Source organism: Pimephales promelas, chromosome 5 (genome assembly GCF_988280905.1).
Source record: "Pimephales promelas chromosome 5, fPimPro1.hap1.1, whole genome shotgun sequence".
Lineage (NCBI taxonomy): Eukaryota > Metazoa > Chordata > Actinopteri > Cypriniformes > Leuciscidae > Pimephales > Pimephales promelas.
In genome coordinates, this window is record NC_142773.1 from 965,837 (window position 1) to 983,178 (window position 17,342).

General features: G+C 37.3%; 1 protein-coding gene across 2 annotated transcripts in view; it reads right to left on the minus strand.

The window, feature by feature from the left end:
* Positions 1-15,143, minus strand: part of LOC120487529 (ribonuclease inhibitor) — a 46,632-nt gene extending 31,489 nt beyond the window's left edge. The window contains exons 1-8 of one of the 2 annotated variants that reach the window (XM_089130759.1): positions 14,843-15,143; positions 10,448-10,557; positions 9,909-10,013; positions 8,917-9,018; positions 8,624-8,708; positions 8,133-8,328; positions 6,142-8,038; positions 5,637-5,807 (exon numbers count right to left, since the gene is read on the minus strand). In XM_089130759.1, the coding sequence (XP_088986885.1) occupies positions 5,637-5,807; positions 6,142-8,038; positions 8,133-8,328; positions 8,624-8,708; positions 8,917-9,018; positions 9,909-10,013; positions 10,448-10,506 (2,615 nt within the window). In that variant the 5' untranslated portion in view covers positions 10,507-10,557; positions 14,843-15,143. The remainder of the gene's footprint in view (positions 1-5,636; positions 5,808-6,141; positions 8,039-8,132; positions 8,329-8,623; positions 8,709-8,916; positions 9,019-9,908; positions 10,014-10,447; positions 10,558-14,842) is intronic. The other variant, XM_089130760.1, reaches the window with a different exon arrangement.
* Positions 15,144-17,342: the final 2,199 nt, after the last annotated feature.

A 17,342-nucleotide genomic window follows, 5' to 3' on the forward strand; every position in this document is an offset into this window, starting at 1 on the left:
GCTACAACATCTTTAAATTACTAGGCTATTAGTATTATTTGAAGTTAACATTATAAAATACGTAGACTTACACCACAAAACTTAAATTATTACTAATTTTTTTTTTAAATTGGGCAATTTCAGCATTATGGAGGAGATCCAATTCCCAGATAATTAAATATTTTAATAAATTGGCCTATGTGAACCACACTGCACAAACCAAAAGTAATACTCACCCGATGAAGAAGGGTTGACTCTCTCCAGAACATAAAATCTTTATTTTATTTTCCGTGTTCGCATTTATGAGGAAAAACAATCCGAACGTGACCGTTCTCTGGAAGCAGCACTAAAACTTTCACATAGCTTAAACATGCAAGCACAAAGCCTTTCTTTAAAGTAAATTTCGTTTTAAAATAATTATCTTAATTTAAATCAATGTTTCATCAACCAATTACTAGGATTTAATAATAAGAAATAAATTGCAGACAATAGGCTAGGCCTAATCACGACGCGGAGACGCGCGGCACGTGAACTGAAGCTTGTCTCATGAACCGAAAGTCAGCGTATAAGGTATCCTCACAGACATATATATTGAAATGTCTACTTTTAAACACAACCATTCAAAATGAAAGAAAACAGACTGCTCTCTGCTTATGTGGGCTAATCCGTATGAAAACTGAATTTCTCTCTGACTCCTCTTTAATCTTTCTGATTTTAGAACATTTTTGTAAAAGTGACTTTTTAATTATTTATTTCAAAAAAATTAAAAATAAGTTGAGTTTCAGCCTCGGTAAATTGCATTTATATATGTTAATCTATTTGGTCAAATTAAGCTATATAAAATAAATAGTTTATCCCTTAAAATGCTATGGATTTTGAAAGATATCAAAAAAAAAAAAAAAAAAACGGGCAAAAAAACTTTAAAAGCGATTTTCTTAGGTTTTCAATTGGAAAAAAAAGGGCAGACGACCAGAATTCAAATCTGTATACAACCATTCAAGGTATGACCAAGGTATCATTTGAAAGCTTACAGTGTCCTCTTTCCATTAATATCAAAATCTCAATTTTTAAATTTGGGTCACTGTGACTAATTTTGCTGGATCAGGTCGGTCACAAATGTGTTTTTTATTGTAGTATTATTTTATACAGAAATACATTATAATTATATATAATATACAAAATATAACCGTGGGCGCGATTAAACAGTGTTACAATAAAACTCAACATTGTGTTTTTTAAAAATAAATTCAAATAATACAAATCCCGAAATTGCGCTAATTTTAAAATTAAACTAAAACTCATGGCTGCACAAGCATTCATAACTGTGCGCGCCAACAGCGAGGAACCAGCAGAACAGAGTGAACGTTCATTCTGTTTAGTTCAATCCTACTTAATAGGAATTTATTTAAAATGCTTGCTCTACTCCACAACATTAATGTCTTGTGCGGATATCTGTATTTTGACTTTCGGTTTTAAGTAAGCGATTTAAAAGTTCCCGAGTCCCAGCGGAGTCACACGTTGATTAACCGGTGGGAATATACACAATAGGCCTACCTGATATTGAACACAAGAGGGCAGTATAGCACTACGTATGACTCAGATTATTTTTTCTTCTTCTGAATTTTAAAACCATTCTGGCTGTTTTTGAACGTAAACATAATTCTTAAATGAAAAAAGGGAAAAACTGGTTTAATTATAATATTTGTATAATTTAATTTAGAAACAAATTATGTATAATTACATTTTTAGAAGATATGAGGCTTTTAGTGTTTACTGTTTACTTTTTTGACATTACTTTAATCTTTTGCCAAAGTTGCACATGCCTACTGGCTAATAAATGTGATGTATCTGTCGAGCTATCTGTATCTATCTGTTTCAAGCAATTTCAAGCATGCTAAGAGTCCCAAAAGTATCAAAAAAGAATGTTAAAGTTTGATTTGTTGCCACAGCAACAGTATCAAAGATATCAAGAATCCATTCACAGGTCTACATCTGCTGTATTTTTACATTATACAGATGAAGTTTGAAGCAAATCGGTTAAAAATAAGAGGGTGATATCAAAGCATTTTGAAAGTGACACACTTCCTGCTGCCAGTTGGTGGCGCTATAACTCTGACTCACAATAGTCACATCCATGTAATCAGCCTCTTACAGTGAACACACTGCTGAAGTTTCATCAAGATCAGTTAATGTATGCTGAAGTTATAACACACTTCCTGTTTCACGTTTCTCGCCATAATTTTGTTTCCTCGCCACGGCCAAACCGTTCGAGATATCAAAAATCCCCTCGCAAACTTTCATCCTCAATGCCTTGACTTCATGCTGACCGAGTTTCGTGCCGTGTGTTTGAATTCTCTAGGATGAGTATTGCACATTCCATTGCGAGCGTTTTACAAACAAACCTCAATAGCCGACTTCCTGTTTGGCTGGGGTAAAAAGTAAGAGCGTGAGGTATAGATGAAACGATGAGATCAACATGTGTACCGAGTTTCTTATTATTACATGCAAGCGTGTTTGATTTATGGACCAAGTGTTCGGACCCCGTTCCAGGGGGCGCTGTCTAGCCCCCCTGCCACACCCAGGTACCATCTTCAGCCCGGCTCTGATGGCTGTGGGATCTGACCTGTGTGCAAAGTTTCAAGAGTTTTCAAACCCGTTAAGGGCCCCAAAAGCCGCTAAGACTCTCAAAATCATAAAAAAAAAGAATTTTAAAGTTTGATGCGTTGCCACGGCAACAGTATCAAAGATATCAAGAATCCATTCACAGGTCTTCATCTGCTATGTATTTACATTATACAGATTAAGTTTGAAGCACATCGGGTAAAAATAAAAGGGTGAGTTCAAAGCATTTTGAAAGTGACACACTTCCTGCTGCCAGTTGGTGGCGCTATAACTCTGACTCACAATAGTCACATCCATGTGATCGTCCTCTTACAGCGAACATACTGCTGAAGTTTCATCAAGATCAGTTAATGTATGCTGAAGTTATAACACACTTCCTGTTTCACGTTTCTCGCCATAATTTCGTTTCCTCGCCATGGCCAAACCGTTCGAGATATCAAAAATCCCCTCGCAAACTTTCATCGTCAATGCCTTGACTTCATGCTGACCGAGTTTCGTGCCGTGAGTTTGAATTCTCTAGGAGTAGTACTTCAAATTCCATTGCGAGTGTTTTATGAACAACCCTAAATAACCGACTTCCTGTTGGGCTGGGGTAAAAAGTAATAGTATGAGCTATATATGAACGATGAGATCTATATGTGCACCGAGTTTCATATTATTACATGCAAGCGTGTTTGATTTATGGACCAAGTTTTCGGACCCCGTTCCAGGGGGCGCTGTCTAGCCCCCCTGCCACGCCCGGGTACCATCTTCAGCCCGGCCCTGATGGCCGCGGGTTCTGACCCGTGTGCTAAGTTTCAAGAGTTTTTGAGCATGTTAAGGGCCCCAAAAGTGCCCGAATAGTCGTATAAATAATAATAATAATAATAATAATAATAATAATCCTAAGGAAAACAATAGGGCCTTCGCCCTTTCAGGGCTTGGGCCCTAATAATTTAATGAGAAGGCTTATATCTTGTAAACATTTTAAAATGTTTTCACATGTAAATCAACAATTACAATTTTAAAAATATTTTAAGCGTAATCTTTTTTTTTTAAAGTATACATTTTATCATACGCTTTTCAAAGTTAAGGAATCATTAGTTTGAATATAGCCTACACTGGAACAAACACTATAATAACATCTGTTAGTTGATTCATTTATTTTTGACAAAATATTTTTGCTCCTCGAAATGAAACTAAACCAGCACTTCTGACATAAATTTTTACCAGGATTATTATTACAATAGTATTATTCCTCACAGCGTCGCAAGACGACTTGAATGTGTTTTATCGAGGTGATGTGGGAGGATCGTCTCAGTTCATTTGTGTTTGAATAGCGCGCGCTCTCCGTGGGCATGTTCACATTAGCAATTAATGAGCTGTAATGAGAACGACTCACATCTCTCTCTTTTCATACAGATTACACAAACAGAGAATATTTGTTTTCCTTTTGAATTAGATAATTTAATAGTAGACACTTAAATGATTATAAAGATATTGCTGGTGCCTGGGTGAATAGTATTCGCTGAGTTTTGTTTAAATTTATAGATGTGAGATGCAAATTTAGAGAAAAAAAGTTCACGGAGATGGAGAGGCAGAAAGCACACCCTGTATATTTACTTTATTTTACAAAAGCACAATGTTTTATTTTGATTGTAAGTGGTCACATAAAAAAGTAGACATTGGCCATTTCTCAAAACCAAGAATGCAAAGAACGGACTTGTGTTCTTGGGAAGAAAGCTCTTGCTAGTTGTTCTTGGAAGAACGAACTCACGAGGTGACGAGCACACAGAACGCTGCTGATAGTTTGAGACGATGTGTTCTTGCTGGTATTGCGCAATAGTAACGTTACCCCCGCACAGACGACGTCTGCAGTGCCCAAACATAACGAGAATTATTATACAGCCAGGCTGTATCGCCCAAGCCTAAGGAATTACTCTACATACACTACAAAGTAATGTATATTCACAACAATAAAGCAACACCTGTCTCAATTTAATTCTGCTTCTGTTGTTTGTTTGTGTACGGTAAAATTCTTTTACTGTCTATGGTAATATTCAGGTAACTTTTGACCTGCCTGCTTCCCGCTCCTTCCGCGAATGCCGAAATGAATTATGGGATATTTCTGCCGTCAAGTTCACACAAGTTACCAACCGATGCATCCTCGGTAAAATGGGAGTGTCAAGAACACATCCGTGATTTTTAACCGTTCTTGCCTAAATGCAAACTTGTGTATTGGGACCGTACTTGGGCCGCGACTGATGACGTTTTACAAGTCCACAAGAACACAAGTACAGACAAGAAGGCATATTGAGAAACGGCCATTGAACAGTTTCTTTTTTCACATGTCTGAAGTCTTTATAACCATAACCGACAGAGTATTTTAAGTCTATTTTGCTGCTTTGTGGAAAAAAAAAGGGTTAACCCTAGAGGGTTAAAGGTATCGACAGATTTTTTCATTAAATAACTCCTGACACAAATTAATAGATAACTGTCACTATAAGTTTCTCAAAATAAAAGTGGTGAAATACTGAAACTTGATTCTTATATCTTTGTAATGATGTATAATTTGTCAAAATAATAACATTAAATCTGACATCAACTTTGAACTATTTAAACCAAGACCGATTCAGTGCGTTGACGTCCTCGTGAAGGCTCACAGTTAACATACTAAAAGTATTTTTTTTCTCGCTTTTATATATATATATATATATATATATATATATATATATATATATTTTTTTTTTTTTTTGCTGTCAGAATAGCGGTCAGATTACCACAGTGCTATTCATTGGGAGTGAGTCGTGTTCTGTATATACATGGAAAGATTATTAAGGGAACGATTATTTACGATAATTTACAAACATGGAAAGATAATTTAAGGGACTCACTCTCACATTTAAATGCAGTTGTCAATCCTGAAACTTTACAGTGTTTATGTGGCCTTACATCCACACAAAACATTCTTATACATATATTTTGTAAAGAGAATATCTAAAACAAATCACACTATTTTTGTTGAGTTTTTTTTTGTCTGTTGACACACCACTTACCTCAGTATCTCCAATGTACACTTAATATTCTTCAGTCCAGTGCAGAGCAGCTTCACTCCTGAATCCTGTAGATTATTATTGTTCATGTTCAGCTCTTTCAGATTGGCATCTGATCCAAGAACTGTAGCCAGAGCTGAACAGCTTTTGTCTGTTAAGTTACAATCATTTAGCCTACAATATAAAGAAATCACATAAAATAATTTAATGAAACATATAGAATACATTCTCTGTATAAAATACATAAATATTTTCCATTATTTTTATATTAACAGTAAATATACAGTGAGGAGGGTGAGCAACACTGACATTACAGGTCAACTAGTCTTTTCTATATCTTAGTATTTTTGAAAAAGTTACTAGATAAAACAAACAGTGTGCTTTGTTCTTTGCAAACCGAACTTCATATTTTGATGAAAATATGTGGTATATGATTAAGAATCACTATAGAGCCGTGTAGGTAAAGGAGATGAAACCAAAATATGACTAATTACATTAAATTACTTACAGAGCTCTTTTGGAGGTTTTGAGGACTGCCGATAATCTAATGAGACACTCGTCTGATTTCTTGAATTTCTGAAGCTCAAACTCCTCCAGCTCCTCCTCTGATGTCAACAACACAAAGACTAAAGCAGACCACTGGGCAGGTGAAAGGTCAGCAGATGAGAGACTTCCTTTGCTAAGGTGGGTCTGAATCTCGTTCACCAGAGTTTGGTCGTTCAGTTCATTCAGACAGTAGAACAGATTGATGGATCTCTCTGCAGGAAGATTAGCTTCTAATTTCTGCTTGATGTACTGAACTATTTCCTTGTTGCTCTGGTCAGTGCCGTCTCGCTGTGTCAACCAACCTCCTAAGAGTCGTCGAACTATCCCCTTGTTGCTCTGGTCAGTGCCGTCTCTCTGTGTCAACAGACCTCGTAAGAGTCGTCGATTGGACGGGAGTGACAGACCGAGGAGGAAGCGAAGGAAAAGGTCCAGGTGTCCATTGTCACTCTCCAGCGCCTTGTCCACTGCAGTCTTGAGAAAATCAATCATGGTTTCATTTTTGTTTTTCTGTTTTGCAGACTCATGATCAAACACACTTGTCTTGTTGATGTCTAGAAACAGATGTGCATAAAGGGCTGCAATAAACTCTTGAATGCTCAAGTGAACAAAGCAGTACATGGTACCAAGAACGATCCCGGTTTCCTCCTTAAAGATCTGGGTACACATGCCTGAGTACACTGATGCCTTATAGACGTCAAGACCACAGGCTTCCAGGTCTGTGTCATAGAAGATCAGGTTGTTTCTTTTCAGATGATGAAATGCCAGTTTCCCCAGTGAAAGGATAGTGTCTTTATCCCAGGAAACATCTGGTGTGTATTCTCCATCATATTTCCGGCGGCTCTGCTGGATCTGAAAGCGGAGAAAGTGTGTGTACATTTGTGTCAGAGTCTTGGGAGTGTCTTCAGTGTTTGATTCCTGCAGTGTTTTAGAGATCTCATCAGCCTGAGTGTTTCTCACATCATTATTTCTCTTCTCCTCCAGAATGTTCTGGAGAACAGTGGCTGAAATCCAGCAGAAGACTGGGATGTGGCACATGATAAAGAGACTCTTTGATTGTTTAACATGATCTATGATTGTGTTGGCTTGAACATCATCCTTGAATCTTTTTCTGAAGTACTCTTGCTTTTGTGCGTCGCTGAATCCTCGTATCTCTGTCAGCCGGTCGATACAGTCAGGAGGAATCTTACTGGCAGCTGCTGGTCTGCTGGTGATCCAGACGAGAGCAGAAGGAAGCAGATTTCCCTTCATGAGGTTCGTTAGGAGAACATCCAGAGAGGCTGGTGACGATACATCACCCCACGTCTCATTACAATCAAACTTCAGGGGAAGACGACATTCGTCCAGTCCATCAAGGATGAACAGCACTTTGAACTGATTCCTTCTTGTAAGGTTCAGTCCTTTTGTCTCTGGGAAAAACTGAGTTATAAGACCCATCAAACTTAGTTTTTTTTTCTCCTTTAAGTTCATCTCTCTGAATGGAAGAGGAAATATGAAGCTGATATCTTGATTTTCTTTTCTTTCAGCCCAGTCCAGAACAAACTTTTGCACAGAGACTGATTTCCCGATGCCAGCGACTCCTTTTGTCAGTACAGTTCGGATCTCCTCGTCTTGTTCAGACGCTTCAAACAAATGTGTGCATTCAACCTGTATCTCTTGTGCTTCATGACGTCTGGAAGCAACTTCAATCTGTCTGACCTCATGTTCAGTATTGACCTGTTCACTGCCACCCTGAGTGATGTAGAGATCTGTGTAGATGTTATTCAGGAGTGTGGAGTCACCTTGCTTTGCAATTCCTTCAAACACACATTGATACTTCTTCTTTAGGCCACATTTCAGCTGATGAATGAAGACCAGCTCACCTAAACACAGGAACAGAAAATAGATAGTTTTAGTCTTCATTTTCTCTCCTACATTTATAAGAGACAATCAGAGAGATGATGACGAGTCTCTTGCCTTCTAGAGCATCAGCAGCTTCATCTTGCTTCATCTCTCTCAGGTAATGAAGTGTGAGATCAAGAGCTGCTTCTCTGATCCTGGATCTGTTCTCATTAAAGTCCTCCACTAAGGATTGTTTGTTCTGTTTTTTTAATATTTTCTTAAACTTTTCCAGCTCATTTTTCAGTAAGGTGATTATTTTCCTCTCAAGGTCCTACAAAGCAAAAATAAATAATTAAAATTAAATAAAACCGTACATCTATATTTATAAAACAAATAAAATAAAAGTAAAAACTCAAACATTTTAATTAGCTGTAATTATTAATAAATAAAAATAAACTGTTTTCACATTTCATTCTTATTTTATGGGTTCTTAAAATGAAAAGTAAATGGTCAAAAATAATTAGAAATTACATTTCTAGTGAGTACTTTTTCAGGAAAACATGATAAATAATCTATTATTTTTTATAATTATTAAATATTTATAAAAATGTAAAGCATTTTTTTACCTGGAAGATCCACAGGAGATTATCTGTGAAATTCTTGTGTTTCCTGTGAGTCTGGAAATCTGAATCTAATGTTTCATATTTAAGCCTGTTAGCAAAAAATAAATAAATAAATAAATAAGTAAATAACTAAATAAATACTGCATTCCCGGGAAATATATAACCAAAATCTCTAATAAATGATTTTAGCTAAATATACTCTAGTAAATATTTGAACTATACAGCTTTATGTTAATTATTCATTGATACACTTTCTAACACAGTCTGTGACCAAACATAATAAACACATGAAATACCCTTTGGTTGGTGATGGTGTTTCCTCACTGAAGTTGGGTTGGCCACCATCCTTTGACCGATCACTCTTCACAGACACAGAGCTGGACACATGTGAACTTGATCTTTCACGGATGAGAGAAAAAAGTGAGAGAAAAAAAAAACACTTCACTACAGAAGATACTTCAGTCTCATTATAAGAGGACGTTAATGTTAGAAATGGTAATTAAATACAGTATAGTTGTGTATTTGTCCCTCTCATGACTGGATAGAAGGTGTATTGACTTTACAATGCCATTGCCGTTGATAATAGGAGTAAGCAAGTTTAGAACACGTACTAACAGAGTCCATGCATGTAGATGTAAGCTGTACAAATGTCTGATGTAGATGTAGATGCAAACAAATGTCTTTCTTTTTTCCTTGTGCTCTATTAAACATGATGTCAAAACTTGTTTTTAAAAACTTCTTGTGGCCTTTCCTCGTTCACACGTACACACATAGCCATACCTTGTGGACAGCATTTAGAAATCCACCTTGCGAGACACTGCTGTGCGGTCAAAAAACAGTGTGCTTTCCAATTACCAACACACACGAACGCACACACACGCACGCGCACGCACGCACGCACACACACACACACACACACACACACACACACACACACACACACCCCCCCCCCCCCCCCACACACACACACACACACACACACACACTTGTTGCTCAGGTGCTCTAATTATACACAGCCACAGCACCAATGGACGAAAAATTTTACCATCCAACAAATGGCTCCTACAGATGAATTTATTCATGTTTGGTTGCATGATATTTTCTGGTAAATGTATGCTCCCTACTGGCGTTCTGTGTTATTGTGTTCCTGGAGAGAAGCTCCACTGAGTTCAGTAAAAAGGAAATCAGACTAGCGGACATTGTTTTCTGTGAATTATAGTTGTATTTAGTTAATTTCATCACACTGTGTAGAAATTATAACTCCATAATGTAAAAAACATAAAAATACCTTTTGATAGATGTCTTTTTCTCACTGAAGTTCGGTTGCCCACCATCCTTTGACCGATCACTCTTCACAGACACAGAGCTGGACACATGTGAACTTGATCTTTTACTAATAACAAATAAAGACAAGATAAAGTTTAATTACAGAAGTTTATCAGTGTCTGATAACGGCACAAACTCTCTCTACTCTCTATAAAGCATTTGCACAATCATTACTGAAAACTTTTTGGAGAATTTTTTGCATTAATTTTAATTTTAAAAATCAATGTACATTTAGCCTATAACACAACTTTAGTACTGCAATGTAACACTTCTGCTGAATGAGAGGCAGAAAATATTGATTTAGACTGTAAATATTAATTTTCCTTTTCAGATTTAAGATGTTTATCATCTACCGGCCACAAAATAATTTTATTTTATGCTATTTTTTAAATAAGAAGTTCTGAAAAGCATTTACAAATATAAAACAATGCTTAGTCCTTCACAGGAAGAATGTAAAACTTCAGTAGTTTAAAATGATTGTGAAAACAGATGCAGTCTTACCTCTGTTTCTCTGAGAGACTCGTCTTAGAGAGAGAGTCATTTCCTCGCTCCTCTGACATACTGCAGCTAAACTAACATTGGAAACAGATCAGCACTGGTTTCAGTTTGACCTGGAGATGGCAATATATGTTCCTGAGATTAATAATATGGCATAAAATAACATAATCAAGAAAATAATGAAGAATGTGAAGTTAGCAGCAACAGCAAACACTATAACATAAAGTGAGTCATGCCTCTAAATGTAGAAGTGAATAGACATTAACACTGTGTTCAAATCATTGAGTGGGAAAATTAACCCAGTTTCTTACATTCTCTATAGCCGTTTAGTATCATTTTTCAATCATATTCAATGTTATATGAATTGCTTATTCTTTTGTCGCTTGATCTTTATTTTAAGTTCACAACATATTTAATCATTTTCAAATGCTCCCCTCAATACATATATCATTCATTCAGTCTTTTATTTAATATTGAAAGTAGAAAAATCAGATGTCTCCTTTTTCACTTAAAAAAAGAACAAGAATTCAGCTTGCTCAAGGATAGAAAAATGCAATACATAATAGGACCACATGGAGATGCCAACAGACCACTATACCAGCTGCCTTAACCTTACAGCAAAATACAAATTAAATATTAAACATTTTGAAAATAGCGACCTGAAGGCGGCTCGAGATCATCAGTGAACAGTTCCTCTGTCAGAGTCAATGTTTGTGCCTGTGCTAGGAGTGATGTCTCAATGGGGAAATGTCTCCACATGGATAATAATATTATTAGCAATAAATGTTTTGTAAAAACAAATATAATAACAGCACCTTTCGGGCTGTCAACATTTATGAAACATAGCCCTTTCACAGAGTGCGTTGATACCGGGAAATTGCCAGAACGTCTTCTGTGTGAACCATAGACAGAGAAATGGACACAGCGACCGTATAGACTTCAACAGAGAAAAGTGAAGCCCATTAGAAGCATCTCTTCCTGATGGCCGAGCGACTGCGCAGGTTCACACTGAGATGTGACGTGAGCGACCGGTCTCACAGTTATACGTCTTCTAGTATCTGTGCCGAGAGGAATCTGAATCATTCCCTTCTGAATCTCACAGAGCCGGAGATCGTGAGAATTAGCTGTACATGAGCTCGCAGCAGGAGACACTTTACAACTTTCTATGGGCTTCTAGCTTCTCCTCTTGTCTATACGGTCATGTCTCTACTGTGCGACATAGAGTCACGTGTTATGACGCAATCGTTAGCCTATTTTTACAAAAACTGCTTCTACGGGGCCATAACGTAAGATACAAGATAATGGAGCCTTTTATACATTGTCGTGTTTCTTTAGAAATAAATAATGGACAAATTGAGTCTTTAAACGCCTCAGATGTAAAGTTATTCACTGTCAAATTGACGCCAAAATACTAAATGGGAGTCAATGGAATGCTAACAGCAGGTGAAGGCTTGCTAGCCAATGGCGGCTCGCGGTGAGACTTCAGTTTCGGCTGGTGGATTAAACCCTCGGGAGTGAACGCAAACACGACATGGGATTGATGCCGAGATCGATGTGGGATTAGGGACCTAGTAACATTGCCATGTTCAGTCCCATAACACGTGCTGTATGAACGAATCTCTGTGTGAAAGGGGCTCATGACATCTCAAACATACAGTAGTAGCCTAGCACAGCGGTTTTCAATAGGTGAGGCGCGACTCCCCCGGCGGGCGCCAAAGAGCCACAGACGCGCGAAAAAAAATAACTCTGTATGCAGCTCTATTAACATTGCAAGGCTTAAAGTATTACGGCAACGCATGCAATACATTTTTGTGAATGATCACGCTTTTATTCACGCAAATGCTTTTAAGCCATTCATTCGCGACAAGACAAAAGAGATCATACTGTCAGTGAATGTCCTCCTGACACACACACACACACTCACACGACACACAGAAAGCCGCGCCAATATCGAGTTATCTTTAACGTTTGAACAATAACACACACATTTATGCCAAAATGTCTGTTTTGTCAAGTATCCTCACAGTCTTAACAGTCTTAAATGAGTTAAAATCTTAAATAGAAGCAAGAAATAGAAATAGAAGGAATAGAAATAGTAGTGAGAGAATGAGATGCGGCAGATCTTAAAGTGACAGCGGCACTTATTCTCTCTGTCTGTGAAGTTAAAGCAGCATCATGAGATTTTTTAAATCTTGTTTTCGGGGTCCCCCTGCAGTTGGGAAACAGTATTGTCTTCTACTACTGTTGTAAAATCTGTCATGGTTACTCTAGGGAATAGACGCGTGCGTTTGTTGACAAGCGATCCCCGAACTCCTCAGAAGGAAGGAGTTCTCACATCTTGGGCAGACTCCAGTGTTGTGTGTGAAATGTCTTCATCACAGGTACATAAAGCACGTCATATGAATATAGTGTCATGGGCTTTATTTTTTTCAAACGTTAAAAGATCGCAGAGCTCACGTTTACAAGCCAGCGTCTTTATAGTAGGCTAACGTTAACCTATTGGCTAGTGGCTACTGTTTTACATCATGGATATGCTAATTCAATCTTTGTGTGGTAGATAATAGCCATATCGTCAATATTATATATGCTTGATTGTGTTAATCGCCCTCAAAAGAAGCAATGCAGTCTACATTGGATGCGGCAGCCCGTTCTCATCCCAAGACGTCATATAACTTTTGACCATACGTCAACATCCCACATTTTAGGGTCCCTTTAACGTCAGTTAGATGACGCTATCTAATCCTAATCCTACCCCAGACCTAAACCTACCCGCGTCATCTAACTAAGGCTAAAGGTAAAGCGTCAGTTGGATGACGCCCTAGGATCATCATCTAACTGACGTTAAAGTTAAAGCATCAGTTGTATGACGCCCTAGGATCATCATCTAACTGACGCTAAAGGGTGCCCTAAAACGTTGGATGTTGACGTATGGTCAAAGTTACCCCGAAGTTACAGAGTGCCAGTAAAAGCGGTACAGACCACGTCAGGCTATGGCAGACCTGTCAATCAACCTGTTGTAAGTCGATGTACCATCTCAAGGGTTTTGGAAAAATATTATAAAGGTTGAATAAGTTGCATACGTGCTGCTTTAACCAAAGAACAAAGGGAACAGAGAAAATCACTCACTGCTCTTGACTAAAGAACGCTTGTAGCTTTAATAAAGATTAATCCATGTTTCATTTATAATTTATGCAGTCCGGACTGTTTTATAACCTTATTCAATTTCTGTAAATTTCATAGTCAAGCATTTTGTTCCTCCTCTATAATATTATTGACATCCCCATGCTCAATAAATAATAAAAAGGGACTCCAAATCCTCTTAAATTGGTTAATCTTCTTTACCCTGAAGAATATATGTTCTCTTTCCCAGCAATGCATGAAGATATTTCTCTAAACCATCGAGTTATAGTAGGCCTTTCTATCTTTCTGCAATAAATGGCGAAGACCCATTTGTCATGTAGAAAACACATGTCTATCAATACCTTTTTTAATTGTCCAGTTATCTAAATGAATCCCAATAATGAGAAGCCCAGGATCCAGTGGCAATCTCACTGAGACTATATGCCATATCATATTATTCATTTCTTTCCAAAACTCTTTTATTCACCACATTCCCACACACAATGAATTAGTGTGCCTTTTGCACTGTTACATTTAAAACAGCTATCTGGTATGTTGCTATAAATTTTGTTTAGTTTTACCGGAGTTAAATGGGTATGCATAAGCCAATTGTCCTGTAATAGTTTTAGTCTGCTGTTAAATGTCTGTGTTTGGGCTTTTGCACATGTTTGCTCCCATTTTTCCATATCTATCATCAATCCCAGGTCTTGTCCCCACATGGCTAGTCTGGATGTAGATGAACCCAACAATAACATTATAGTGTATAAACAAGATATGTGTCCTCCACCAAGGCTTGGTTTAGATACACATTTCTCCAGAATAGTTAGCTCTGGCTCAGCAAGTCCTTGCCCCCGGGCAGTACGTATAACATTCCTAATATGCAAATATTTATAATAATGTTTTTAGGGATTTTGAACTTGACATTCAAAATCTAATGACATTAGATCGCCATCATTGTATTGATCCTTATAACTTTCCACACACCATTCTGAGCCCAGAGTTGAAAGCCTAAATCTCGACCAGGTTTACATTTACTTTTAGTCATTTAGCAGACACTTTTATCCAAAGCGACTCACATCTGAGGACTAAACCAAATATGTCATCGTGAAGAGGCAATAACAACACAAGAAGTGCTCAAAATACAAAGTTCAGCTCAGAGTACCATAAACCAGGAAATGAGGATTTATTTTTTTCTTTATTTGACACAATCTGGAATCCTAAGTATGTAAATTAACCTGTAATGTTAAGACTGGAAGTAATTAAAAAGTGTTTAATTACCTTGTGATGATCTGAAGAGAAGCTCCAGTGTTTGAGCAGATTGAGTTTATACACTTACAGACGCCACTGCTCCTGATATCTTAACCCGCAGATCAATCACAACTGAGTTTATACACTTACAGACGCCACTGCTCCTGATATCTTACCATAGACCAATCACAACTGAGTTTATACACTTACAGACGCCACTGCTCCTGATATCTTACCGTAGATCAATCACAACTGAGTTTATACACTTACAGACGCCACTGCTCCTGATATCTTAACCCGCAGATCAATCACAACTGAGTTTATGAAGCCACTCCTCCTGACAGTGTGAAGTCCCACCAAACCAGTCAGACAGTAACAGGAGTAGTTTGTACAAACAAAGTTTATGACAAGCTCACAAACCAAGTCATATCTCAGATCTGACCCCAGTCAGTCAAGTTTTTCAGGTATAACTTCCTGTCTGTCTTCTGTGTGTACTCTCCAGCTCACACACTTTTTAAAACTCTACACACATAACAAGTAATGAAACAGATAACCAGTCTAGAGATGGTCAAACTGTTGTTATATGATGATATTTTCTTGATCTGGTAATAACTCAGCTGCTGTATTTTGCTCTATAACTGTAGTTTGTTGATGAATGATCAGGATAATCTAGTAATGATTACAGTAATGAGTCATGAACGCGTGAAGAGTTTCTGCTTCAGAAACATGTTCTGTATGTTGGTGTTTCTGAGGTGAATAACGCTGAGAACCCAGAGAAATCCATGTATGTGTCACGATACAAGGAATAAACTTTAAATAAAATGTTTTTTTTTTTAATAAGGTGAATATTTCTTGCTAATTAAAATTAAAAATCACAATGCCACGCACCCTCTTCTTTCCTTGCTAACTCATCTCAGACATGGATGGCAAGCTCAGCTCTATTATTGTTTTAATAAATAGCATTTACTTAACAACATGATTTTTGTGAGAATAGATAAAAAGAGGTGACTAAAGAATCTCTATAATAACAAAAAAAAAAAATCTTGACCCATTCTTGATCAGGATAAGACAAAGCACGATTTGGACAACTGATACATGTACCCGCTCATTATATAAACCTTTGAACATTTTGAACACAAAAAGCTAAGCACTAAAACTTTAAAACAAGACAACTTGGCCAGTCGCCCTCCTGTGGTGAATTGTGTGAATTACACTGCTGCAACTTTACAGCTGTGACTGCAGTCAGAGGAAAACTTTGAGTTACAATATTTTGTAACATTTAATAAATTGTTGGTTGCCATGTGACGCAGTAAAACATCTGACAATTACCTTTCAAATTTTCTATAAATATATTTTGCATCCGCGATCAGGAGCGGTTCTAGGGTGAGTGGATATCTGGGACTTAACCCAGAGAAAACCATGTATGTGTCACAATACAAGAAATAAACTTTAAATAAAATAGTTTTTTTTTTTTAACAAGGTGAATATCTCTTGCGAATTAAAATTAAAAATCACAATGCCACGCACCCTCTTCTTTCCTTGCTGACTCATCTCAGACATGGTTAGCAAGCTCAGCTCTACTATTGTTTTAATAAATTGCATTTACTTAACATGATTTTTGTGAGAATAGATGAAAAGAGGTGACTAAAGAATCTCTATAATAACAAAAAAAAATCTTGACCCATTCTTCATGCACACATTACATTTTAAAGACTAATAAGACTACCTACCTTACCTTTTGTGTGTGCGCCGCGCGTGCACGTCCTATTGACTGTGCTACACAAAGTGTTTGACGATCAAAATGTATATCTGACAATCTAAAGAAAGAAATCTAATACTACGATTAAAAGTTACAGATACCTGCTGAAGCTGTTGTGTCTTGTTTTAGTAATGGCTGGGGGTGTTTTAATTCCTTTTTTTTTTTTTTTTTGGAAGAACTTTGACAGCATCCATTTTACTCGTTCATTACTAACTTCTTGAACATCAACAAACACCTGGCTCCAAAATATTTAATTTCATTGGCTGGATCCTACAAGACCGCCGAGCTTCTCATCGATGGTTGGCCAGTTTACATGTCAGTCAGAAGCACTAGCCTGAGTGGGCGGTTCTTGTCGGTTGTGAATGACAATGCGTATGTTGACGGACGCTGTGATGCGAGAGTCGAGAAATATACATTTAATTAATTAAATTCTCTCAGTGATGGTGTGTACAATGCAAGGAAATAAAAACATCCGGGGCTTTACTGAAAACAGCCCCCTTAGCCCACCCCTAGCGCCGCCCCTGTCTGCGATATTCTGTTGAAAATGGAGTTTAATCGCCCTCCTGTGGTGAACGGTGTGAATTACACTGCTGAACCGTATTCAGAGCGCCAGAGGAAAACTGCACTAAACTCTGCACTTACTTTGCATTTATTTCACATTGTTTGATAAATTATTAATTTAAAGCGACATAGTAAAAAAAAATCTAGAAAAGTTCGCTTTTGTTTAATGGAAATATATTCTTATATCTGTAATATCAATTTAAAGACTCA